Below are 26,656 nucleotides of genomic sequence, written 5' to 3'. Positions count from 1 at the left end.
GTACAAAACTTCCCATCCCAAAGCCTCGCTCTGAAATTAACAATTTGAAAATATGATGAATGAGAAACAAAAAATATTTAGGTAATATTGATATTCTGTCCAATAATTATAGTTTCTTATTTTATTTTCAATTGTATGTGAAATAGCGTACAAAACTTCCCCATCCCAAAGCCTCTCCCCGTAGGCTGCCACAGTCTAGTCAGCAGGTATTGTTTTCATTTGCTTCATGCATGGGTGTGGGTTGTCGTCACATATTATTTTCTCTGCATCACATACTAGGCTGGGATACACTGATGAATTTAATTAAATAAGTATTACCTCCCCCCCCCCTGGAAAAAAGTTCAAAATATAGATAGACAAAAGTGAAAACAGCAGCTCAATGAAAGAAAGGAATTATTTTAAAAAATATATATACATAATTATTCTGTAACTGTTACAATTGTTGTAATCAGATAGATAAAAAATCCTTGATGTATTGAAAAAGTTTCCAAATCAAATTAAATGAGTAGGTCAGATATGTTTGCCAATTATATTTTCTTTAAGGCACAATACAATTTATTTGTTTTATGTTTTCAAGTACATTAATTAATTACAAGATATTTGAAATGATTAGCTGTACTCATTCCAACAAAGAATTAAGATTCACAAAAACATCCAAAATATGCAGTTCTCTAAATAATAATTTTCACTCCATAAGATACTATAAACTGATTCCTTCCTTAGGTGTGAGAGTAAAATTTTGCCATGCTTCATATTTGTGTCAAGTTCAACCTTAAGTACAAAAATTGTCAATTGGACGCTCTATTTGGAGTGTAATATTTGTCTAAATAATCATTCCAGTAAATGTTGCTTGAAAAAAATGATTTTGATTAATCGGCATTGGTTATAGGTTCTGTTCAATGTTTGAAAAATAATATTATTAATTAGTTTTAGTAGAATGGTTTTAGGCTGTATGCTGTGATGAGGTGATATAAGTTTTAAAGAATGTTTTTTAAGTGATATGAAAATTTTAATTGGAATATTGATTTTTTAAAGAATGTTTTTTAAGTGATATGAAAATTTTAATTGGAATATTGATTGTAATCTTGTAGACTCATAGTAGTAATTGGTAGTAGTGGAAGGGTATTAGACTCATAGTCGTAATTGGTAGTAGTGGAAGGGTATTAAACGTTTTGGTTGGGGTACTAATTTTGATATTAAGTTACTGAGTTTAAAGAAAAAGTATATTAACATTTTATTCTTGAATTGTAAACTTAATTAATTTATATACATTTCCTTATGAAAACTCATTTTTTAAAGACTTTTAAATGTCTTTTTGTAATTTTAAATAATAATATTGATTTGTGTCCTTTTATTTATTTTTTACTGTCCATTACTGTCAGGGGATGTATTTAATAAAATGTAAACTTAATATTAGGAGAAAGACAGGATTGCTTTCCAAAATCATCATTATTATTTAGAGAAAGAAAATAGAATGAAGGATCAGAATACAAAATTAAAATTTCGAAATAGGAAGTGATGTCAGATAAAGATAGGAAAAGGTATGTATGATATACTGGCAATCAATACAATAAAATATCATGGGATGATTTTATTCTTGTATTTTTATAGCTGCTTTATCTGGTACAGTATCATACTCAACCCATTCAGGTTTTCGTTAAACAAATAAGTTATGAGTCTTAAACACATTCTCAAACAGGAGTCCCTAAGACCTCTTGTAAGTCCCCGACGTGCCTTGACACCGAGATCTTCAGACACAAAAACAGGCATCTTACCTCCTGTAAAGGTATTCACTCCTTGTGCCATGGCATGCTTTCTGTCACTGGTTACTAAGCTATTGCATTCACCATTCACCATTGCGGGTATAACAAACCTGAAAGAGAGAAAAGGCACACATTTGTCATGCTACCATTCAATAACTCACATATCACTGCACGTTTTAATTGTGATGAGCTCCAGAGCTCCTAAAATGTCAAAAAAGATCAAGGTAAAAAGGGAAAAGCTTCCAAATGTGACAATGTATTGTCATCGTATGCAATGTTACATTTCAAAGTCTTTTCGTTTTACCTTTTTACTCTCATGGAACTTCACTTACAGAACATTTTATAGCAACCTGTCTTTACTGCCCCTTAGAAAAGAACTTGAACCTCATAAATATTATCGTTTGATAAGAAAAGAAAGTAATTAGTCTCGACTAGGATTCTTATTTGTAATTCTTCAATAAGAGTTTCCAGGGTTTAATTAATTCCCTTTTCAACGTTGATTTAAGTATTTCAAAAGTAATTAACTGAACATGGGTTGCTACCAATAAATAAATTCATGTTGATGAATATAAAGTCAATAATAACATTTTTTTAAAAAGGAGAGTTGTATTCTACACTATGCTGTTGAAATAAAGTGCAGAGCATTTTTAAATAAGAAAATGGCTGATTTAAAGTGTGAACAGAAGCTCCCAATATTGAAATGATCAATTTTTATGACAAAAGAATTTTTAATATGGCTTTAACATGTGAAAAAATAAATATATATTGCCTTCAGATCAATGCAGCATGTGTGCATGAATGCTTTTTTAATATATTTTTTAAAATCATCGCTTTTAAATTGTCTAAAATGTATTAGTTTCATAATCAAGTTTGGTCACAAAAAACACATTGTATTCTGCTTTGAAAAATAAATATTGATGGGAGATAGATGTATTCTTAAATGTTAAGATGTATATCACAGAAAACATTTCAATTAAATAATACTGTAGGATTTTTAGTTGAAGGTACAAAACCTGAAAATACATCATAGTTAAGAGTAAGTTTTATTTTTGGTTGTTTTTGGGGTTTTTTAAAAATAAAAAAGACATTAATACAAAGAAATCCTTTTAAAGGAGGATTGTTATATTCTTGATTGAAATGTGGCCGTGATCAGTGGTATTTTCTTTTTTTATGTTGAGCGCCATTTCTTATCAAAAATGAAATTTTAAAGTTCAATCAATTTTGCATCTAAACCTGATCCAGATAAATGCATTTAAACATGAACCATTGCTTCACCTATCCCTCTTACCCAGATACAGAAGCAAAAAATCCTGTGGAGCCTCTTTGACTTTATTCGTTTCATGAAAAAAAGAAGATAATTTTCTTTTTTTAAATCAATTGGGGTAATTTATTTTCATTGTTCATTTGAAGTGAGACCAAATTTAACTGCAAAATAATAAATTGATATTTTTTTCTTACTCAAGGAAAAAAAATTAAATGCAAAAAGTGGGTCTTACACCCAAGTCTTTCCGATGATAGTGCACACCTTATTTACTCATCCATCTCACCTCTTGAAAGGGTCCACCATTTCACTTGAACAATACATTCTCAGGGTTAGAATAAATGAGAAATGCACACAAAAAAAATCCTTGATCAATAATATTATGATCAAAAATATCTCCTTCATTGAAGTAGAACTTTCTAAAAATATTTTTAGAATTATATGTAAGATATTTTTTTTTTCTCAACTGTTATTTGCCATATATTGACAAAATACATTTGTTTCATCTTGGCTCGGCTGATGATACTTTGACACGTCATGAGTCATTTTTTTCAATGAATAGTGCGGTATAGTAAAAGCCAAAATGATTAAAGTGTATTTTGTTAGCGGTTATTACTGTAATGGGTTTGAAAATTGCAACATGCAAACATTTTCAATCAAATTGTGGTATGCTTACACCTGTATTATTGAATGACAGAAAATTGATGAAAATATTGTTTATGCAAATGAGTTTATATTGCCATATTTGATATATTCATTCACTCTCAAATGATGACCTGTTTTGTTCTTTGGCTTTTGCAATGTCCACCTTTCCCATTCTCAAATGGATGTTGATTCTGATGACAGGAGGGTGATAAAAATGATGGTGTCAGCGCAAGTAATGGCAGTGGCAGTGATGGTGACACGGAGGATGAGGACAACACAGATGGTGCTGAGATAAAGAAGAAAAAGAAGAAAAATGGAAAAAAGAGAAAGTCTTCAAAAGCCGAAGAAGAATCAATCAAGGAGGAAAAGGCAGAGGATTCCTGGAATGATGATGATGCTGTGAATGATGAGGGCGAAAACAAGGATGTGAAAGAATTAGAGTCGGCTTTGGTTGAAAAAGATGGAAGCAAAAGTGATGAAGATAAAGATGATGATATGGATTCTGTGAGAGACTTGAAAGATGAAGAAGAAGAAAAGGAAGAAGAGGTAGAGGACGAAGAAGAAGGTGAAAAGAGTGAAGAGGATAAGGACAAGAAAGTAAGAAATTATTTTTTGATAGAATTAGAAGTGATATCAATATGATGTATTTTCTTATATTTTTGATAGATGTGGACTGATTGTTTTATTCCTTTTGGCTATGCTATCACCAATTATATTGTCAACCTTTAAAATGGGGGGAAAAGACCCAAACTTGCTTTTTATTATATTGGTTTGTGTGAGTACATCAATTTTGATTATGGTATGAATTGTTTCAGACTTATTCATAACATAATGTGTTCACATCTTTTTTAAAAATTTATATCATCGTTTTTATGTATAACAATATAACACATTTAAGTTGTTTTTTTGTGGAGATCATTTACTTAAAAATGCCAAAAATATGCCTTTTTCACGTCAATATTTAATGAATATTTATGAGTGTTGAAGCAGTATTAACACTGTAATGATTGTTGCATGTCTTTTCATTTATTAGTAATGACAAACTAATATCTTTTGAAATAACATTTGTTTTAGTGTGTGATTGCTGGTGCATGCTTATCAATACTATTGTGCACACTGAAGTAAGTCGACTACCACATCCACTCTATCAATACAAATGACTATGAACAAAAGTCAATGTTATTCAAAGCATTTGCTGTAGTTCATTGAGTTTTTTGATATTTTGTCATAAATACAAAATTTTATTTTGGAAGAAGACTGTGGTAGTAGACTGTAATTATGCATTTTACTTGATTATATTTCATTTGCGATGCTTATTTTGTCTTTTAATTATGTGGACTATTTATGTATTTGACATGAAACAAGTGAAGCCTGAAATATGCCTTAATCTCAGCCCGATTTGTATTGATTTCGCGAGATAAATGCTACAGCTGCTAATGGATATTGCTTCTCTCGTTTTTTCGTTTGCTTTCGATGTCTTGGACATCACATTAAGGGTATAGTGGCTACATATACCCCATTTTTTGTGGTTCCTTGTGCCAATCTGATTGTCACATTCCAACTTCAGCAAGCTATTGCTTATAAAACTTGCCTAGAAAAAGTAATCATTTTGATTCTTAAATCTTAGTTAATTGTTTGTTTTTTTTAATTATTCTGATATATGTTTCAATTTTTGTTTTATCGCTAAATGTTTTATATTATTTTACCATTTTAGCTTAAGTTCAGTTTTTATAAAGATTACAACTGGCTTATGGGGTCCATTAAAAAAAAAAAAGAGTTAAAATTTAATTTTTATTTTTATTTTTTTCTTCTAATCAGGATTTGGTTTTCTTTCTTGGGATTTTTGATGTCTTGACATTATTTATTGCTAATAGAATTCTACCTTTATGTTTTTGTTTTTTTTTCACTTTGATTTTTAATTTAAAATCTTATGGAACATTTAAATTTAAAAATATAGTTTCTTTTTTAAACTATATATTTATTGATATTACAAAGAAGACACGGACCAAAAGCATCATAAACTAATTTTCTTCTCAATTCTCATTATGTCATTAAATAGATATTCTATTTGTCTTGTAACAGATCTGTGTTTAAAAGTAAACAAAGAAAACAAAACAACTTCTTCTACTTCTTCTTTCAGCTTATCCCGCATTTTGCAAGGTTGCCATAATGAGTGCCACATCTCCACGCATCTCGGTTCATAGCATCATCTTCGTCCAGGACCAGTTCTTTCATATCATCCTTTACCCTATCTATCCATCTAGTCTTTTTCTCTCTCCCGCTAATTGTATATCCAATACTTACTTTTCCATGTACTCCCTCTCTTGTGTCTCAACATATCTGAACAATTTCACTCTATCTTCTCTCATCTTTATTGATACATTCTTCAGTCAACCTTCGAATTCGTTCATTTCTCACTTTATCTTTTCTTGACCAGCCAACTGACCATCTCACATCCTCATTTCTGCCACCCCGACTTCTTTATCCTGTTTCTTTGTCGAAGCTGCTGTCTCTAATCCATATAACATTGCTGGTCTTACAACAGATGTATATATATATATTTCCCTTCAGCTTTGTGGAAATTCGTTTGTCACACATAAGTCCAGCTACCTTCCTCCAATTATTTCAGCCTGTCTGTATCCTCTTCTTAACCTCCATCTCATTGCCCCCATCTCCTTGTACAGTTGTTTCTAAGTATTTGAATTGTTTTTTTCTCTGGCACATCCTCTTCTCCTATCGTTATTGGTGGTCCTGCTCTCTGTTGTCCTATGCACAAATACTCTGTCTTTGATCTGCTTACCCTTAATCCCCTCCTTTCCAACATCCGTGTCCAGCTCTCCAGCTCCTTTTCTGCCACAGCTTTTCTATCATTTAAAAGTACTACGTCATCTGCATACATCATGTTCCATGACAAAACAAAACGACTAACATTACATATTTATGCAGTCAGACTGCCTGTAATGTGCAACCTTTTTTTTTCAGCTGAGGCCAAGGAGGGTGATCAATTTTCATAGATTAAATCTTGAGCTGTTAATGAACTTGATTTTGCGTTAAGCAATAAGGATCTTTCATGAAAAATATGAAAGGTCTAAAGCCTCAAGTTAAAATAAGAGATTAACAATAAATTTGGAGATTAGATTGGAGCAACCAAGAAGACATTTACAGTTATGCATTTCTGCTTAAGATCGTATCTTGTTTCATTTGTTTCTGTTGAAGACTTGATTGTATCTAAAACTTTGTTCCTTATTTTTATTTAAATTCTTAAAGAAGGAATGGGAGTTTGTATATTAAACTCTTTAAGACCATTAAATATAGTAAATAGCAATATGCATTTTAAAGTCATTGGTAGCTGGAATTTAAAATAATATGTGTCTTAATTCTTTTGCTTGTCATAGGGTTTTATAATAAACATACAGCCCAAAGAATTCTTAGCCCCGCCCCTATTCTCCCTAATCAGATGATGTCTTGACTTTTATCAATCTAATCTATTTCATCACTTTTAAAGATAAAGATGTTATGGTGAACCTCCATTGGTCAATTTACAAACCTCTTTTTTGAAGGATTCTTTCTGGTGATTTAAAAAAATTGAACGTCTTTTTAAAAAGTCATTTTGCTACTTTTCTTTTACTTTCTAACTTTTATTTTGTAATTTTCTATTTTGCCAAATACATGTTCTTTACACTTCCTTTGAAAAATATGTAATTTATCTACATCCAGTCAAAGTTTTGTGAAATTAAAAACAGAACAACATATTGTTTGTAAAAAATTGCCCTCATGAACAAAAAATAAAAAGATTATTATTATTATTATTATTATTATTATTATTATTAATTATTATTATTATTATTATTATTATTATTATTATTATCATTATCATTATTATTATTATTATTATTATTATTATTATTATTATTATTATTATTATTATTATTATTTAGTAATTATTTAGTGTAAAAAAAATAAATCAAAAAACAAACTAAAGGGGAATTGCCAAATTCCAAAGCTGATCTCACTGACTTGCTAATGCACTAAACACATCCTCAAATCACACCTTCCAAAGAAGTTAGGTATTCTCGAGAATAAATTAATGAGCTTTTTATGTTACTAAATGCCAACAATCAAATTGCGATCAGTAAATGAACAAAGGAGTGCAGGAATTTAATGATCCAACAAGCAATTATCATTAAAGTGGGATTTGGAAATAGTAGTGAAGTAATCCTTCAGACCCATTGGGTCTATGAAGCCAGAGTTTATCCCGGTTTCTATAGCGTGAAACAGACAATAGCAATTGCTTTCTATTCTTTGGATAGGATGCTAGTCTATCGCAAAGTACTTTCCTTTAACTTTGACAGAACCAGCTACCCAATCATTGTTGGGTTGACAGGGGGGGAGTGGGGGGGGGGGTCAGAAAAATATCTCGACTACCCCCAGGATAAATCTTGGTCCCTTTGTGTATGAAACAAGTGCTCTACCAACTGGGCTATCGTGACCTCCATTTGGACTACATGACACATTCCTATTTCTTGTCCTTTTACAAGTCTAAAGTAAATTTCTTGATGGAAAGTCAACTCCCGACAGGGTTCGTATTACATTACATCTTTTAATGGTTTCATTTTCCACAGAAGGAAGCAAATGTCTGCATTATACACTATGAATATAGAATAGAAAAAAAAACAGCAAACAAAAACGACTGAGTGCTGGGTGTCTTTCATACACGTGTGTACCATAGATAAATAAAGTTACAAATCAAGAACGTAAATTCCTTCTCGAGGATATCAATTCACATTCAGGAGAGTCAATGTTATATCTCTTAATGATATTTTTGAATATCACAGCATACATATCTGATCACTGACTGTCTCATCGACAAGTGTTAGCAAATGAATTCCACTTATATATATATATATATATATATATATATATATATATATATAAATATATATTATAGTAACAATTTTTTTTTCCAACAATTATGGCACTTTAATTCATCATCTCTCTATAAACTATTTTTGATGTTTTCAGTCAAGAGGCCCAGTGCCTGTCCCAAGGAAACAGAAAAATGGCGATAGTGAAGACAACGAAGAAGAGATGGAGGAGGAAAAACATATAGCCAAAAAAGACAGCCTAGAAGATCTGCAGCAAGAAAGTGGTGAGAAAACAATGGAACTTCAATTTATATATATTTTTTAAAAATTTCAAGCTCAAATGAGCTAAAATCCAGAGCTTTAGTATTAAACAAAGATTTCAATGATTAGGTGAGAATGACAAGCACAGGCATAATGATATTCATCATAAGTGAGACGATAAGGTAAAACCATGCTCTTCTAACTGTAGCTTTTTGCTTAGTTATATCATATGTGAATTTTGGTTACGATATGAAAGTTGATATTTATATATCAATATATATTTTTTTAAATTTAGCCTTAAATTTATAAACATCTGAAAGAAAAAATTCAACTATAAATACGTTTATTCTAATTCTTTTCAGCATCATATTGAACTGTAAGATAATTAAAAATCTTCTTTAAACCAGATTTTTTCTCAGTTCTTTATTTACTCCTCTTCTTAGAAACTAAATGTGACCTAAGCATCAGCTATTCAGTAACATTATCAGGAAGAATAATTCTGTAGTTTGATTTTAGGCAATCATCTTAATATTAGATTTCTGACACATGTAATAGGTTTTGTAATGTTGTTACACAAATGATAACTAAATCAAAACATCTGTTGTTCTGACACATACAATATAGTTTTGAATGGAAATTGCAGATAAAGATTGTTTTAAATATTTAGAAGTATTAGAAGCATTCCTATGGTCTATTCTTCCTCAATTTCGCTTCAAAACAACAGATAAACGTTTGTGTGTGTTATTTCATTACCTTCTTCCTTTATCTCTTTAAATGTTTGGTACTATCCATTTTGCTTGTAAATTTCTTTCCGTAAGGCTCCCCACAACAGCACGAAAATGAATAGGCTATGATAAGAAAGCAATGAAGAGACTTTCAAATGAGAGTATTTCATCAAACGATATTTAACAAGCAATACTGTATTATGAAAATTAAGTGACATTTATTAATCAGACATCAAGGCCTTACCCTTCTTTCAATCTTGCATTCTTGAATCAAAATTGATTATTCCACAAAGACAATGACTCAACTTTGATTTTTTTTAAAAATGTATGTATTGTAAACTGTGCATTACATTGAATAAAGAAATATTTAAATTCATATATCAATATTCCCACACCACATATGTGACCCTACGCCTCCAAGCGTTATTAAGTCGGGATTTGGAAAACGAAGTAAACCGGTTTTAAAGTGGAAATGGTCAAAATGATCAAATTTTAGTTTTTGGTTGTTTCAGAAACTACAATCATTTTTCTACATGAAAACATAATAATTCAACATAAATATTGACGATAAGTTATATAAATTTCAAGTTTAAAAATGCAACTATCAGTGACACATTCAAAACGAGAGTTGACTTTCTCTCAGAGAACCACCCTTTCCAAGGCTTAGTAATACCGAGTCTTTTTCTCCCCCAATAAGATGTAAGATATCACAGCAAAGAGCGTGTCTTTATCTATCTCAGAGAAAGCATGACTGTTTCCATAATTTCATGGTTCAACCAATAATGAACTTTAAAAACTGTAAACAAGTCTAGGTTTTTCCCTGACAACCTTACAAATGAATGATTCTGATTGGTCAACGCTCATCACATGCGCTGTCACCCATAATGCTCGGGGGATGATTCATGACGTCAGCATGCGTGTGTTACATATATGTGTGTGTTTGTGCATTTTGATACACACCACATGCTACTATTTCTTTGTCTATCTTCATTGGTTAATGATCAAGGTGAGGGTCCTCCTTTGTCCCTTTTTTTTTATTCATGAAATTATAGGACTTGCTAAGACTTAATAGGACGACAGTTGCCTAATCTTACACTTACAGAGATTGTTGTAGGATAAACATTTAATTTTAAGTACAAAAGCAGAATAATAAATAGAGCCTTTAACAATTAATGAAATGTAACTAAAAAATGAAATGGATAGATAAACAGACAGAGAGACTATTAATGGATAAATAGATAGATAGATAGAAAGATAGATAGATAGATAGATAGATAGATAGACAGACAGACAGACAGACAGACAGACAGACAGACAGACAGACAGACAGACAGACAGATAGATAGATAGATAGATAGATAGATAGACAGACAGACAGACAGACACACAGACAGATAGATAGATAGATAGATAGATGAAGAGGAGAGAGAGAGAGAGAGAGAGAGAGACAAACAGAGAGAGAGAGAGAGATGGATGTTCGTTTGGTCGTGCTTTCTTTGTATACTGAAAGAAGGGGGGGGGGAGGGGAGGGGAGTCTTTTTAGACAATCAACAATGTGGGTGAACGCTAAGGAAAACTTGAGAGATTCAATAACATGTTTTCATGTAAGTCACAACACAATAAGCCCCACCCCTCCTCCTTATGCTGTCATCTGACTCAAAATGGAAACAATGCAATGAATGATTTGACCAGCCCATTTCTTTAATTGCAATCTCATTGGTCAATATGTTTCCATTTGATTGACTATGACTTACTTTGAAACAAAATGCTTTCTTAACAATGCTTCTTTCCCTACAATTCTTTGCTCCGCCTCCATCCCTTTCTTCATGTCTACCTCACTCTCTCCGTCTCCCTTTTGTTTCTTTCACACATACAAACACACAAACACACAAACACACACACACACACACACACACTTATACAGGTTTCAATCTTTATGCTATTTCCCTCCCGTCCTCTGCACAAGCAGTCTCTCTCCCCTCCCCCTCTCGCTCCTCTTTTTCTGTCTCTCTCTCTCTCTCTCTCTCTCTCTTTCTCTCTCTCATGTGTGTGTGTGTGTGTGTGTGTGTGTGTGCGTGCGTGTGTGTGTGTATTTTACTCTCTCATTCTTTCTCTTCTTCTCTCATCCTCTTTCTTGATAATTCTTTCCCTGCCCACCCGACTTCACGTAGTTTCAAAACTGTACTTTGAAATTATAAACCCTTCTTTAACTTTTGGCATTTTGAAATCGTATTTTCTCTATGAAAAAAAGACAAAAATTTCACATTAATAATTGTTATTTCATTGATTCTTTATTTAAATATCAAAAATTCTTGAAAAAGTGAGCTATGTCATAAAATTGTCGGCATTTATTTTTTTTTATTGGTGTTTTATTTATTTTAAGAACATCTTACATAATAATGAATAACTACAAACGTAATAATTGGATTGTTTCAAAAATGTGTAGGTTCATTATTTAATGTATAATCTAAGCTCATGCCAAATTTTACTATTCTCGTCAAATTTCCAATGCCTGTATCTAAGGAATTATCTTTGCTCATTGATTTGACTGTTCGTGAAAGTGGTGCCTCACTTTAAAGTCAATTTTCTGATAACTTGGTTTTTACACTCTCCCTACTTCAAACGGTCATATCTCAGCAATGAATAATCAGAATTGTATAAATTTGGTATCAAGTTTTAAAGCATAAAATAAGCTATGATTGGGTACCAAAAACCCAAAATTGAAAAATCCGACTTAATACTGTTTCGAGGCGGAGGGTCACATATATACATATAAATACAACATAGATAAATTCCTACCATTCTCTACATTTTTTGGAAATGTCAAAATTAGGTAACAAACCTTAATTTTCTTTCTTTTAGAAAAAAATATTATTAAAAGGTAAAGATGTTTTTATAGCTTATATAATAAAGGATGGAGTATAATTCTATTTGTTAAAGATCTGTTGTGTCTTTCATAGATAAAGATAAAGAAGAGGAAAAAGAGGAATCCGAGAAAGAATCAAAAATGGATGAAGAAATTGTCAGCGACAAGGAGGATGAAAAGAAAAGCAAGAAAGGTTTGTCTTTAGAAATGAAAGAAAGAAAAAATTTAGTGCATGATAGTAAATGAATTAAGTACCCAATTTATATGAAAGGATCGTTGTTTCATAAAGAATCGCATCAACTTTTTTTTTCTAGTCTCCAGCCCTGTCAACTCAGCAGCAATTGAGTTGTAAGCTTTAATATTACATCTAGAAAGTACTCTGCAATGGATAAGTGTCGTTTATAGGGGAAATCAAACAGTTCACAGTTCACGATATTGAACAGGAGATTTTAACTTAAGCTTAATGATAATGGCTTTAAAGGCTTATACTATTTATCTTAAGTTCTGTATTGCTCCATACATACACATGGTCATACACTTCCAAATATTGTTAAAATAATAAGCCATTCTTTTTAAAGTTGTGAGGCTCTTGGCTTTGGAGTTATTCTTCATTTTGATAGCTTGAAAAGGTCAATCATAGCTCAGATCAGAATGCTTATCATTCTAGTTTGTAATAAAAATTAAATTATTTATTATACAATTGTTCCTTTGCAGATAAGAAGGACAAGGATAAAAAGAAAAAGAAAGACAAGGAAGAGGAAGAAGAGGAAGACGTGAAAGAGAAAAAGGATGATGATGAGGAGGAGGAGGAGAAGGAGGAAAAGGAGGACAGCAAAAAGAAGGTAAGATAGTTAGGCTTTTTATTTTAAAGTTTACTTTTTTATTTTCATTGCTCTTTTTGATGCATCTAGCTTATTGAATGGAGGTTTTTTAATGAAAACATTTTAAAAAAACAAAAGTTGTAATGTTTCAATTTTGATTCAAAGCAGTGACATTGTGAACTAAAGTTTTATTCACTTCGTTTACTGAATTTTACAGTCTGTTTAAAACGTCTTTTATAAGTTTGCCATTACAAAGCGCTTTACAAGATGGGTCCTTGTTGGACGTAGTGTGATAGAACTCCTTTCTGGTAATGCCAACCATTTTGGTTTGCACAAACTCCGCTAACTACTAATATTGATATTGTTGGTATGGATTTCTCCAATCTACGAGGGTGAGTCAAAAAGTAATGGGACAAATCTCCTACTGAGTTCATTTCTTTTTCATGTGACATCATATTTGGCTCAATTGAACTTACACATGTACTCTTTAAACTAAAAGTTGAAAATTTTAATTCTGTCATTTGACAAAGTATGGCAATTCAAAATGGCTGCCCCCATGGATGTCTGTCAGCAACAGAAAGCTATCATTGAATTTCTTGGTTTTGAAGAAGGAACCTCGAGTAACATTTTTAAACACCCTGGGAAATTTGATAAAACTCAGGCATTTTGTAGAGGCAGTGTTTTTAGTTGGGCTGTACGTGTATCTCGCCATTTAAAAGAAACTGAGTTACCATCCGCCACCTAATCTGACACCTCCTCAACCATGTCTTTATCTCATGATGGTCGCCGTCCAAGCAGTATCAACTCAGTGAATCAAATAAAGACTGAAGCATTGATCAGATGTGATAGAAGAACTTCTCTTGATGAAATAGCAGGTACAAATAGTCCTTGATGCGACTGAAAGCAAGAATTAGTCGAGTTAGACCAAATTTGGAGATGGAACGAGTATTGTCGACATGTCTCTCCATGAAAATGTCCTTCCACACACACAAGTGTTAGGAAAAGGGAGGTACTCGCATCATTTTTGATGGGCAACGCTCTCCTCACCCTCCTACTTAACCAGACTTGATACTTTTGGACCGACATCTTTTTGGTCCACTGAAGAAGGCAATGAGGGGACATTGCTTTGAAGATGAAAAAGCCAAGACAGTATTGAAAAATTGGCTCAAAGTTCAGTCAACTCAATTTTACAGGACAGGATACATGCCCTTACAAAAAGGTGGACTGTGGATATTGAGAGAGGCAGAGACTATGTTGAGAAGTTGCATTCTACTCGGCTAATGCCAAACTATAATTTCAGGTATGATGCATGGTAATTGATTCAATTTGTTTTAAAGTAATAAGTCCCATTATTTTTTGACTCACCCTCGTAACAATATGTTATTCTAAATAGACAGACTATAGCTCTAAAGAAAGGTGAGCCATTTTTCTTTATAAACAGATAATTCTTTCTTTGTTGGGTCCAAAGGTTAACAGATGAAATCTTATTTTAGAAAACGTGTCGTGTTGAGAATTTTATAACACATGACGATTTGACTGTGGTTACTTTTATCTCATAATTATTTACACATTTCTGTAAAAAATTTATCTGCATTATTAAAGCTGCCATTTTTTAATTTTTACATGATAGTATTAATTGAATAAAACCATATACATTCTAATTTTTAAAAATAATTTTACAACAGAAAACATTTGTTTTCAATTTTCGAAAAGTACCAAAAATCTCTAGGAAGAGTGGACAACATTGAGAAGTAGGGCTTGGGTCGAGGGATTTAATACATCATTGTGTCAAATCACAGATGTGTTGGGTGTTTTTTTTTAATTTATGAATTCAAGTTTTGATACTGATTTCTGACATTATTATTTCCCAAGGGTAAAGACAAGAAGAAAGATAAAAAAGATAAAAAGAAGGACAAAGACAAGGATAAGAAGAAGAAGAAAGGAAAAGATGACGATGAGGAAGAAGATAAAAAGGAGGATGATGTAGAGACTAAGGATAAGGAGGATGAAGATAAAAAATCCAAAGACAAGAAAATAGATAAGAAAGATAAAAAGAAAGATAAAGATAAAGGTGATGAAGAAGATGAAAAGGAAGATGAAGACCATGAAGAAAATGAGAAAGAAGACAAGAAGAAAAAAGACAAAGACAAGAAAGAAAAAGATAAAAAGAAGAAAGGCAAAGGCGATGATAAAGAGAAAGATGAAAATGGAAACACAGAAAAGCCACCTCCTAAAAAAGTATGTATTTATATAAGCATGTATTGATTATTTTACAATGTAGTAGACTATTTTGGCAAAAATCTTATCTTTCTCATCTCTAGAACAAAACGTTATGGCCACGAGGTCAGTGCAGTTCTTTTTTTTCTGAATCCATGATGACATTGTAGACACTTTGTGACATTATCAATTGAAATTGTGGAAGGCGATAGCAATAGTGGTCATGGAGAAGAAATGCATTGGTCACAGTTTAATCGATTTTGAAGATGAAGTAGGAGCTGGTTAGGTGTGTGAAGTTTATTCTTTCCTAGTTTGGTGATTTCTAATTGCATACCACAATCTTGGAGTTGGACTTCTATCCAAAGATTTCAGTGAGTTTGCTTGCAAATTTTTAAAAATGGAAGATTAAATAAGTTTTCGGTAAAAAAAAAAAATCCAAGTTAATTGCCTGGTTGAAGAGGAAGGGATGATTAAGGATCATTACTTTTTTTTTTTTTATCAGAGAAAAATGGACTGAAATGTTAGCTAGTCTAGTTGTTTAGAGCAATGAAGGTCTTAGTAGATTAATTGAAAGGAAAAAGTCATGAAAATTGTGTGCAGGAGGAGTTTTACTACCAGTAGTTGTAGAATTTAACTAAAACATTAGTTTTTACACCCCTATTTTCGTCAAGCTTGTGATTATCGTAAATTAAAACTTGTACTTATAACCCAATAAACGTGGTTTAATCCTATATTCCATGTCAAGTAGCTTCCCCATTGATGTTTCCATCTCAAGCATTCTCTAGCAATAAGATTTTTACTTATTCCATAATAGATTATTAACTCTGATTTTCATTTAGATTTGTGTCCGTCCATTCATTAAAACCAATTTCATGTTTTTCATTTTTATTTTCACAGTCTCGGACTTGCAACATCTTATGAGATTGCAACAGTGGAACATACTTTGATTGTTGAATTGATGACATCATTGAACAAAGTGTATAATGCTGCTCTCATGAAACAAAATTTTAATTATTAAGATTTGAAACAGCTGAAAAAAAAAAGAAAAAAAAAAAAGAATACAAAAGAAAGCGAAAAAAATTGTCCTGGAAGTTCAAGGTGTCAGGTTAAGACTATCTGAATTTTAAGTACACACTAAATCATATAAAAATGCCACAATAACTTTGATACAGAAAATTATCTGCCTGCCACCTTCCTCTGATAAAGCAAAATACTAACAAACTGAAATGCCGATTAATAGTCTTTATTTTATTAGAGTTTGTTAGAGAACAAATTTGTGGATGGGTTAGTTTTAAGGCATCTATGTTATTTCAAGCTATTTGACATACATGGAAAACTAGCCAGCTGCAGACATCATAACATATTCAAATTAATACTTAGATCATTAATAATCTAACATTTTATCTCTTTTTCATGCTGTTTCATGTCATGATTTTGACATTTTAGTCATTTATTGTTGGTGCTTCCAATCTATCCGTGACGGTGAGGACGAGGAAAGAAAGATTGGAATGCAAGACAAGTAGTGATTTTGTATAGTTGTTTTATGGAAAATACGGATGTGAAAGTCAAAGTTACACTGAGCAATAATGAAGTTCACATTTTATTATTATTATTATTATTATTTTTATTATTATCATTATCATTTATATGATGACAACGACAGCCATTTCTGCTGCAAACAACAACGATAGCTGCTGTTGCTTCCCCTGCTACTTCTAATGGTAATTTAATAATGATGATAGTAATAATTCCTCTAACTCACGATATTTATTTGTGAATTGTACCATAATTATTTTTAATAGATCAGGATCATATCAAATGTATTATATTTTGGTAATTTATTTATTCCAATGTGTGGATTGGTGCGGGTGATCCATTCAACTCTTATCTCCAACTCGCTGGGGATTATTCATATGCACTAATGCATGTCTTTTTATTTTGGGAGGTTGGTAGGGCTACTGACTATTGGTAAGGTTAAATCGGTCCCCTTATTTCACCTATCCCTTTACTTCTTGGTTTTACCCTGGCCCTGTTTTGGATCTTTTGTGCAGAGGGTATTAGTTGAAAAATTGATGTTACGCCTGTAACTAAGCATTAACCAATCAGAATATTTCCTGCCATTTACCGCGTTTTGTCCCGTTGACTATTTATTTCCTTAGTACATTTAAAACACACAAATAGGTCAGGCCCAGATACCCTTAGTACATATCAAACACACAAATAGGTCAGGCCCAGTTAGTGAGTATTTCTCACAATAGCTTGACAGGCAAAGCAACAAGAGGTCCATAATGCTTTTTTGTGAGAGATCGAGACACTGATATGACCTAAAGTGCTACAGGCATTGTTTAACTTCTAACGCAAAACGTAAACGGAAGTCTCCTTTCAGATAAGTTGCCTAAAATTATCCAGAGAAAAATTCCCTATGGCCTCTTCCCCACCCTCCCCCTCCTCTCTCTCTCTCTCTCTCTCTCTCTCTCTCTCTCTCTCTCTCACTCTCTCTCTCTCTCTCTCTCTCTCTCTCTCTCTCTCAGGTCAGAAATATAAACTGAGACAGTTGTAAAAAGAGAAATAAGGCATTTTTGCAGTTGATGGACTTCAACTGAGTCACCAATGTAGATGAGTTTATCTGTCTCTAATGCAAATCATTATTAATGTTATGGATAATCATTGTGACCTTAAGAGAAATATGTTTAAAATGTTTATCTTCTAGTACTAACAGAGGTATATAAATTTCGTTAAAGACAAAGTCACTCACAGTAAATGCCATAGCTAATAAAGGAATGTTCATATTATTGCATACACGTACATCATTAAGACATCCTTTTTATTAAAATATTCATAACTTCATGTATAGAGAGCTAATTGATTCTCATTCATTTTTTTTATTAATTCTTTATGAGCTCAATAGATCAAACAAATTCCATACTCTGGACAACTTTTTTTTTCTCCCTGTTTTCATTAAAATAATCGCATCATATAACACAATTGTATTGCTATGTGTGTAGTTTTTAATAAAAAATAGTTTGTGTTTTTTACTTATGAATATTTTTAATGAGATAAAGGCTTCCACTTTTAATGGTTACTTTAAAAAATGAGATGGGAGGGGACTCTGCAAAAACTTAGAAAATCCATTTAATTGCTGAGGTAGCCAGTCAGCTTGTTACCACTTTTATTTTATCACATATTGATGACTGCATTTCCCTTCTTTTAGGTGTAAGTCAAGATAAAATCTCTCGTCTTCAAGTCATTCAGAACAGTGCCTCAATATTAATTTTTAGAAAAGCTTGTATGTCCCACTCCCTCCCAATGCTCTATGAACTGCACTGTCTACCAATCAGAGAGAGAATAAATTACAAAATTGCAATTAAATGTTTTTAATGTTTAAATGATGAAGCCCGTGTCTACTTAAAATGATTACATCCTTATATACCTTAGAGTTGCAGATTAATTTTAAGAAAAGCTTGTATGTCCCACTCCCTCCCAATTCTCTATGAACTGCACTGTCTACCAATTAGAGAGAGAATAAATTACAAAATAACAATGATCTGTTTTAATGTTTAAATGATGAAGCCCGTGTCTACTTAAAACGATTACATCCTTATATACCTTCCAGATCACTAAGTTCATCATCTGATAAAACTTTTATTTCCTCTTTTTAAATACAGATGTTTTGGCAGGCGATCTTTTTCTGAGTTTCTGTCATGGGACCCCATATACGAAATTCTATCCCTAAAACCATCAGGGAACAACCAACTATTAATTCTTTTAAATCGAAACTAAAACATTTCATTTTCACGTCTGCCTATTTTAAATCTGAGAAATACTTTGTGGTTATAACCCTATGTGTAAATATTCAATTATGGGTCTGCGTGTGTGTGTGTGTGTGTGTGGAGGGGGGGGGGGTGAGTTTGTGGCATGAGAATACATATTTTTTTTCAACCAATGTAAAGCGCATTGTGCATTATATAATTTTGAAAATGTTCTATACAAATGCCGTCTATTAATAGTATTATTAACCCACATGAAGTGCATTGTGGGACAAAACTATAGGGGTCTCTTGTTATCTAAATGATATGAGTACTCGTGGCTATCAAGACAACATGTTATTGGGGCAAGGCGCTGTTGACATATTATGCATTTTTATTGAGAACAGATTTTTTCATTGCAAATCATCTTTTGGTCATATGTCTCATGTCAACAAGTTTTGTATGCATTAGGTTTAATACAAGTATGGAATGGAAATGAAGCTTCAATTTGATTAACAAAGTCAGATAATGTGGACATTTCGGGTTTTCCCTTTGTCAGCAAAACGTGATAAATGACCTCCCATAGTGGGCAGGGATGTACTTATTGTGTCTTCTATCCCCCTATATCTGTTTTCCAACATGCTTTCTGTCTTTGTCTTGGAATGAGATTACTTGATTTTTTCCTAGCCCTGGCCGGAGTCCTGACTGGGAGGGAAACAGTCAACTGCCTAGTTATTGTTTTGGGAGATATTTTTTTCCTTGTAAATCATCTCTCTGTTATGTATTATTATTATATTTGTTGTTTTGAATTTATAATGTAAGCATTTGAGTTAGAGTGTATTCCTCCTTGTTGGATTTTGTGCTTGTGTCTGGGTGAGACTTATAGGTGATTTCAAACTAAGTACATTGATGGTGTGCTCTTGGAATCTACATCTGATCGCTATTTCTTCCCAGTTCCCTTTTGTCTTACTTTCTCTTGGGTGCTTTAATTGTAATTCTAGAACTTTTTACGATCCCATTTTCTTCCATTTTATTGGCACTGATATAACCTAAATGTGTTGCAAGCGCCGTAAAACCCTTAAAAACAAAACAAAACAAACATGATAAATGAAATGCTAAAGATGATTTTATAATTATAAACTAGACGCATGTTTTTTTTAATATGTACTATGATAACTATAGCCAACCACTATGATTGATCATCGTTCATGTTGTTATTTGAGTCTTGCCTATTTATAATTGTGAATAACACAGAATTATAGAAGTGGTAGCTGAATCTGAATCTGAATGTTACTCGAAGTTGACTCAATTCTAAGTATTTGTATCTGAGAGTTGTTGAGTGTGACAGCCATTGTTGGTTTTAGGCTGAAGAATTTTGATAATCTTTGTTTGAATGTTTCTAAATCTGTTGTGTTCACACATGATTCGAGAAGAGCATTCCAGTCTTTGATAGTGAGTTTGTAGATTGGTGTTTTAGTGGGTTTTTCTTTGAATGCATATATTTCGTTGTAAGTGTAGTTGTTCAGGTAAGATGGCTCTCATTTTGTTTGAGAGTTAAGCGTTGTTCTTTCCATCTGTCTTGGAAGTGAGACCATCCAAGCTGTGTGATCATTTCTGTTACGCTGCTATGGCAGCTGTAGTCATTTTAGACAAATCTATGTTAAGTTATGTGTTATTTATGGTAATAATGTGCCTTTGCTATGTTTAAAGATATTACACCATAGTGATATAAACCCATATTAACATTGAATGCTCATCACTAATAATAACACAACACGTAGGATCAGAGGAAAATTGTCCCAGCTCATTTGATACCCACTGAAATAGTCTGAAGTCGAAGTTACGCTTTTTAATTGAATTTTTATATTATTCTTTAAAATTCATGCATCAATAATTTATTCTAAAAATTATTTACCCATAGTTTAATCAAAATGCTCCATTGTGCGAGCATGTGTGTGTGTGCGTGTTCTAAGTTTTTTTTTTGTGTTTCTTTTTCCTTTGGGGGGGAGGGGTTCAAAACAAATGTACCAGTGTTCTCAGATTACAAAGTGATCTTAAACAATGGGCAAAACATTCCCCTCACCCCATCTTAGTCTGTGCAATGATCACAAAACGGAAAGTCAACTTTGGTTTGCTGGTGGTAAATCTTTTCAGTATAACAATGGTTTCTTTTGCTTTTGGTTGTTTGGGACAAAATCATCTGATGAAGGATCTTGTTCATATTTATCTACTGGACAATTAAGAGACCATTGACTGTCATTACATGAGAATATCTCTTGACTGATGACTTGTGTGACAAACTTAGTTTGATATAAGGGTTTTTTTTTGTGTAATCCAAAAGGTTTTGGATGGGACTTTGATGTAACGTTAATTTAAGCAATTACCTATGTGGGTTCCATTGCATTAATTGAAATAATTCTGCACTTATTATTATTCCAAAAAATATACCATAAATCCGTCCATTTTGCTCACCACTACACAATATATTTGATGTGACTTGTCTTTTTATCATGATATACATCAGTTAATAATCCTTTACACAATTCATTTCCCATGTATATAATCCATGTTCGAGTCGTTTTTATTTTCTTCAAAATTTACATTAATAGACGGTATTATAATATAATATCAAATATTTCGTTTATTTCTTGAATTAAGGATTTTTTAAAAAGATATGTTATAAATAAATTCTATTACAAAGCGCAAAAATTGATAAATAAATAAGAAATAGATAAATAAAACAATATTTAAAATTGGCTCAAAAAGAATATTAGACATTAGACGAAAAGTAATCATTTTAAAGTTTCCTATCATAGTTTTATATATCTCAAAATTGATATATTGTTAGTATACTGTTTACCCCTTTTGACTAAATTTGTCTTGCATAAGAATAACAATACAATATCAAGAGATGAGTAGGATTTTAGGATACAGTTTCCAGCTAATTGAGAAATGAAAACCAAAAATTTGTTAAATGTCTGTCATATGAGAATTCTTAAGAGTTAATATGGCATGGATTCTTTTATTCAAAATTTGAACAATTTGCTTGAAATAGGCTGCATGATACCTGTAATTTCAATCGTAGTCCACTATTATTATTTTTATATTTTTTTTTTGTTTAGCTCTTGAGCCATGATTTATTTAAATAATGTACTGTACTTGTTTTAAATGACGGTTGTGTAAAATGAATGTTTAATCGTAACTTGCCTTAATATTTTTATTGCGATGTTCCTTTTTTAAAAAATTGTGATAACTTACAATAAAATTAATCATTTGCTTTACAACACTGACGTACAAAAATGCCTTTGACCTGTTTGTTGATCATCGGATTTTATTGTGATAAATACGATTTCAGATTTAAGGAGCTAAAGTTAGTCTGCAACCAAAATACTGAGTTTTGTATTTATGACTTACCAATTTGTGACACCAATTTGAATAAAATAATCGATTTTAGATATGTACAGGCAGACCTGCCAAGTCAAAAATTAAAAAATTCGTCATTTCTATATAAAAATTGCAGTTAACTTTAAAAAATCAACAATTTTCCTTTACAATGATTAAATAATACTTTAAAATCCTTCACATTCGGTAGTTTGGTATGAACATTTTCAGAGTTTTAATGACTTTAATGAGATGCTCATGAATTTTTGAAATTGGAGCCAAAATTTCGGAAATTATACAAGTTTTTTTTTTTAATTGGTAGGTTAGCACAGGTATGAGTGATCTATGTCATGTACAATATGTGGTCCTAGTTACATATCTGTGAATTGGACTTTTTTGTTCCTGTAAATATGAATAGTAGTATATTTTAACTCAATGATAATATGTTGTATAACATAAGGATAATGTGTCTATCTATAGGATGATATGTACCTACATACAATGTTGATTTGTATTATATGAGAATTTAGCATGGAGTTTAAAATTATGAGGCTGCTTTTGTGACTAATTTTAAACTGCTTGTATGCTCACATCTTTTATCATCATTTGTCTCAACCCATTGCGCTAATATAGCAATTGAAGATTTGTATTGTTGTTACCTTCAATTCTCACCATGTAGAGGTGTTTGACTGTGTCATCTGTAGCAATTTGTTCTTCTAAATGATTTCACCTATCGTGTGCATTTGTGTGTGTGTGTGTGTGTGTGTGTGTGATGTATGCGTGCCTGTATGGGTACTTATAATAAGTAACAAAAAGAAACTTCATTTACTTAATAAATTTGTCTTCACGAGTATTAGATTAAAAACGAATAAAAGCTTTTATTGTTTTGCCAAAATTGATAAATATTTGTCATTTATAGAAAATAAATTATGTTAAACACAGACAAATAGTGACATCGTCTCGATTGCCCATTTTGTAGAGCACCTACTTCACAAAGAATGGGACAATCAGCATTTTCTTTCTGACCCCCTCGTCCACCCAGCAGTGATTGGGTAGCTGGGTCTGTTAGATCTGGTGGAAAGTATTTTGCAATAGAGTAGCGCCTTATCCAAAAGGTAGCAAACAACTGCTATTGTTCATTTCACCCTATAGGAAATGGAATATATTATGACTCCATAAATGGCTCTGAAGGACTACGAAGAAGAACAACACAAGACACCAATCCGTTGAGTCAATTGACCAATTGTACCAAAATAAAAACACATGACACATTGATTGACATATTTTAAGCAATGAATTTTGACATTCGACTTTTTATTATGCGATTGCCATTACAGCTGCAGATTTCGTATGTGTATAAACCATAGCTCCATTTAAATTTTAGTTTGATATAAATATAGAAATATGTACATCATTAAATAAATATTTCATACCTTCTATTATTGTTCTTAATTAGTATGATTATTTAATAATTGTATTATTTTTGGATGAGTTTTTCTGACCGGTGGAAAGGTCATTTTTCTGGGTGGGGTTCCTTACCTCCCAGTGGGCAGGGAGGCACTTACTGTGTCTTCTATCCCCCTATATCCGTTTTCCAACTTTCTGTCCTTGTGTTGGAATGAAATTACTTGGTTTTGTCCAGGCTCTGGCCGGATACCCTATCTGGGAGGGAAACAGTCAAATGTATAGTTAAAGAGTTTTGGGAGATATTTTTTTCCTTGTAAATCATCTTTCTGTTATGCGCTGTATTGTTTTGTTTACTTATTGTATATGATTCGTAAACATTTGAGTGTATCCCTCTTAGTAGAGACCTGTGCTTGTGTCTGGATGAGACTGTTAGGTTATCTCAAACTAAGTATTTTGATAGTGTGCTCTTGGAATCTACATGTTTCCTATTTAAACCAATTCTCCTTTGTCTTACTTTTTCTTGGGTGATTTAATTGTAATTCTAGAAGTTTTTAATATCCCATTTTCTTCCTTTTTCTGGCGCTGATATGAACTTAATGTGTTGCAAGCGCTGTAAAACCCTTAAAAACAAAAACATATCATTACTATAGCTCAAAGACAATTCCGAATTGGATTACAAATGAAGAATCATGTCGTGACTGTCAGTTCACATTCGACTGTCAAGAAGGCAGGATGCACATTGTTTTGTCTAATTAATCAATGCAAACAATTGTCTTGTTTTCCCTTATTCTAATTGGATTTTTGCATATTATCGGATCTGTTACATACTATTTCCCATCGAAGTACATTATTATTATTGGCATTGTGAAAGTGGTTCTTAATGATTTAAACTTTTAAGATTATTCTTCACTTACTTCCATTGAACAATGGAGTCAGATACTGTTGAAGTTATGGATAGGAAACTTTGGGGGAGAAAATTAAAACAGTTCACATAACATCTCCCGAGGGAGTGTAAACAAAAACAAACAATCCAATTTCTTCTCCTGCGGGAGAGAAAAAGAGGGATGGAAGTGGAGACTGTATAAAAGGCAGGAAAGTATATCATAAAAGAAATCAGAGTCCAAAACAAAGACAGTGGAAGATGAGGTAGATAATCAGGGGTTATCACATTTAGTGAACAGGGAAACTCACTCTAAAAGCCACGCCTCAAATTCGGAATTGGGACAATTAATTGTAGAGGGTTTAAAGTCATTGATACCAGGGCTGGCGGAGTCGGTTATTTTTAAACCGACTCCGACTCCAGCCTTGAAACCGACTTCGACTCCGACTCCCGACTCCGACTCCTCAGGCATAGTATGAATAGGTAATAATATGCAACCAACACTCGCAGCTACTTTTAGCTTTTCCCCAGTATATGTATTATAACAATACAAGCTGCTTCATATTTGATATTGCATCATTAAAAGTACAAGCTCTTCATCATTTTTTGGCTACAGACTGATTAGCTCATTTCGAATAAACACAACACATTAATATTGATTAATGATCATCAAATTTAAAAGATAAAACACATCCCCTTTTCCCATGAAAACAAACAAACAAAAAAGATTACTATTTGTGAATTTTAGTTTTGAAAAAGTTTTAATTAATAGTAATAGTTTTAATAGTTTTAGTTTTAATTTTTCAAAGTGAATTATAAATATAATATTCCCCTTTCCTGAAATATTATAAAGTCATTAATTCTATAGGCCTGGATACTATCTATAGATAGTTCGAAGATGACGTCATTCAAGCCTTTGTTATTGCTTTTTGCCATCCGCCTTTGTGAGTTGTTCTCACTAAACTGTATTAACTAGACTATAAACGTTCATGGTTACACAGAGTTTGTGTGTTGGTCCGTTATACTTCCGGATGGCAATGTTGTGAGCTTCTTAGCCAAGCGCATACTATCTATATCTAGTATCTAAAATATTACACATTGAATGATATAAAAATGCAATGTCTGAAAGTGGTAAGGAGTCAGAGTCGGGACTTCTAAAACCGACTCCGACTCCGACTCCACCCTCAAACAACCGACTCCGACTCCGACTCGCCAGCCCTGATTGATACCCCTGCTAATAACCAATCATGACCCCAGCAAGTTGTCGGCAAAGAAACGAAAGCCAAATGAGAGTGAGAAAGTGGGTGAAGACACGCACACTATGACCTCGATGAGTTAGAAATTCTCAAAATTGATATGGCATACGAGGATAAAAAAGAAGATCTAGAAGAAAGTGGGGATGAAGATGAAATGGATAATGAGATAAAAGAACTGGAGCAGTTTTTTAAGGTACCAGAATCATTTGGTGAAGACATTCACGGATCGGTGGCAAAGATAATTAATAATGGTGTGTGTGCTACTGTCAACAGAGAAAAAAATTAAAAAGTGTTGGATAAACACCTTTGTCCTAAAAATACCCCCAATCTCAGAGTCCCTCAAATTAACCCTCAAGTATGGTCTATACTGCCTATTTACGCAAGATCTAAGGACACTGCTATGAAAAACATTCAATTTCTGATGAGCAAGAGTTTGACTATTATAGCTAGGCTGCTGAGCAGCTTGGTTAAAAAGAGTCAGGAAAAGTGTAGTAAGAGAGTAATAGAGGTCACATCAATCACTCCATTAGTCATGGATCTATTGAGAGTTGCAGCCAACTTT

At 32.4% G+C, this 26,656-nt stretch overlaps 1 protein-coding gene across 8 annotated transcripts in view; it reads left to right on the top strand.

Annotated features, from left to right (window-relative positions):
• LOC144968797 (X-linked retinitis pigmentosa GTPase regulator-like) overlaps nt 1-16,485 on the top strand; it is a 36,956-nt gene extending 20,471 nt beyond the window's left edge. Inside the window, exons 13-20 of one of the 8 annotated variants that reach the window (XM_078907492.1) lie at nt 147-206; nt 1,700-1,786; nt 3,871-4,266; nt 8,692-8,818; nt 12,481-12,579; nt 13,101-13,228; nt 15,080-15,445; nt 16,322-16,485. In XM_078907492.1, the coding sequence (XP_078763618.1) occupies nt 147-206; nt 1,700-1,786; nt 3,871-4,266; nt 8,692-8,818; nt 12,481-12,579; nt 13,101-13,228; nt 15,080-15,445; nt 16,322-16,345 (1,287 nt within the window). In that variant the 3' untranslated portion in view covers nt 16,346-16,485. The remainder of the gene's footprint in view (nt 1-146; nt 207-1,699; nt 1,787-3,870; nt 4,267-8,691; nt 8,819-12,480; nt 12,580-13,100; nt 13,229-15,079; nt 15,446-16,321) is intronic. The other 7 variants (XM_078907493.1, XM_078907495.1, XM_078907497.1 and 4 more) reach the window with 7 other exon arrangements.
• Nucleotides 16,486-26,656: the final 10,171 nt, after the last annotated feature.

Source organism: Berghia stephanieae, chromosome 3 (genome assembly GCF_034508935.2).
Source record: "Berghia stephanieae isolate SIO BIC M18660-M18661 chromosome 3, UCSD_Bste_1.3, whole genome shotgun sequence".
Lineage (NCBI taxonomy): Eukaryota > Metazoa > Mollusca > Gastropoda > Nudibranchia > Aeolidiidae > Berghia > Berghia stephanieae.
Note: the sequence above shows the minus strand (reverse complement) of the source record. Positions and strands in the feature narration are given on the sequence as shown.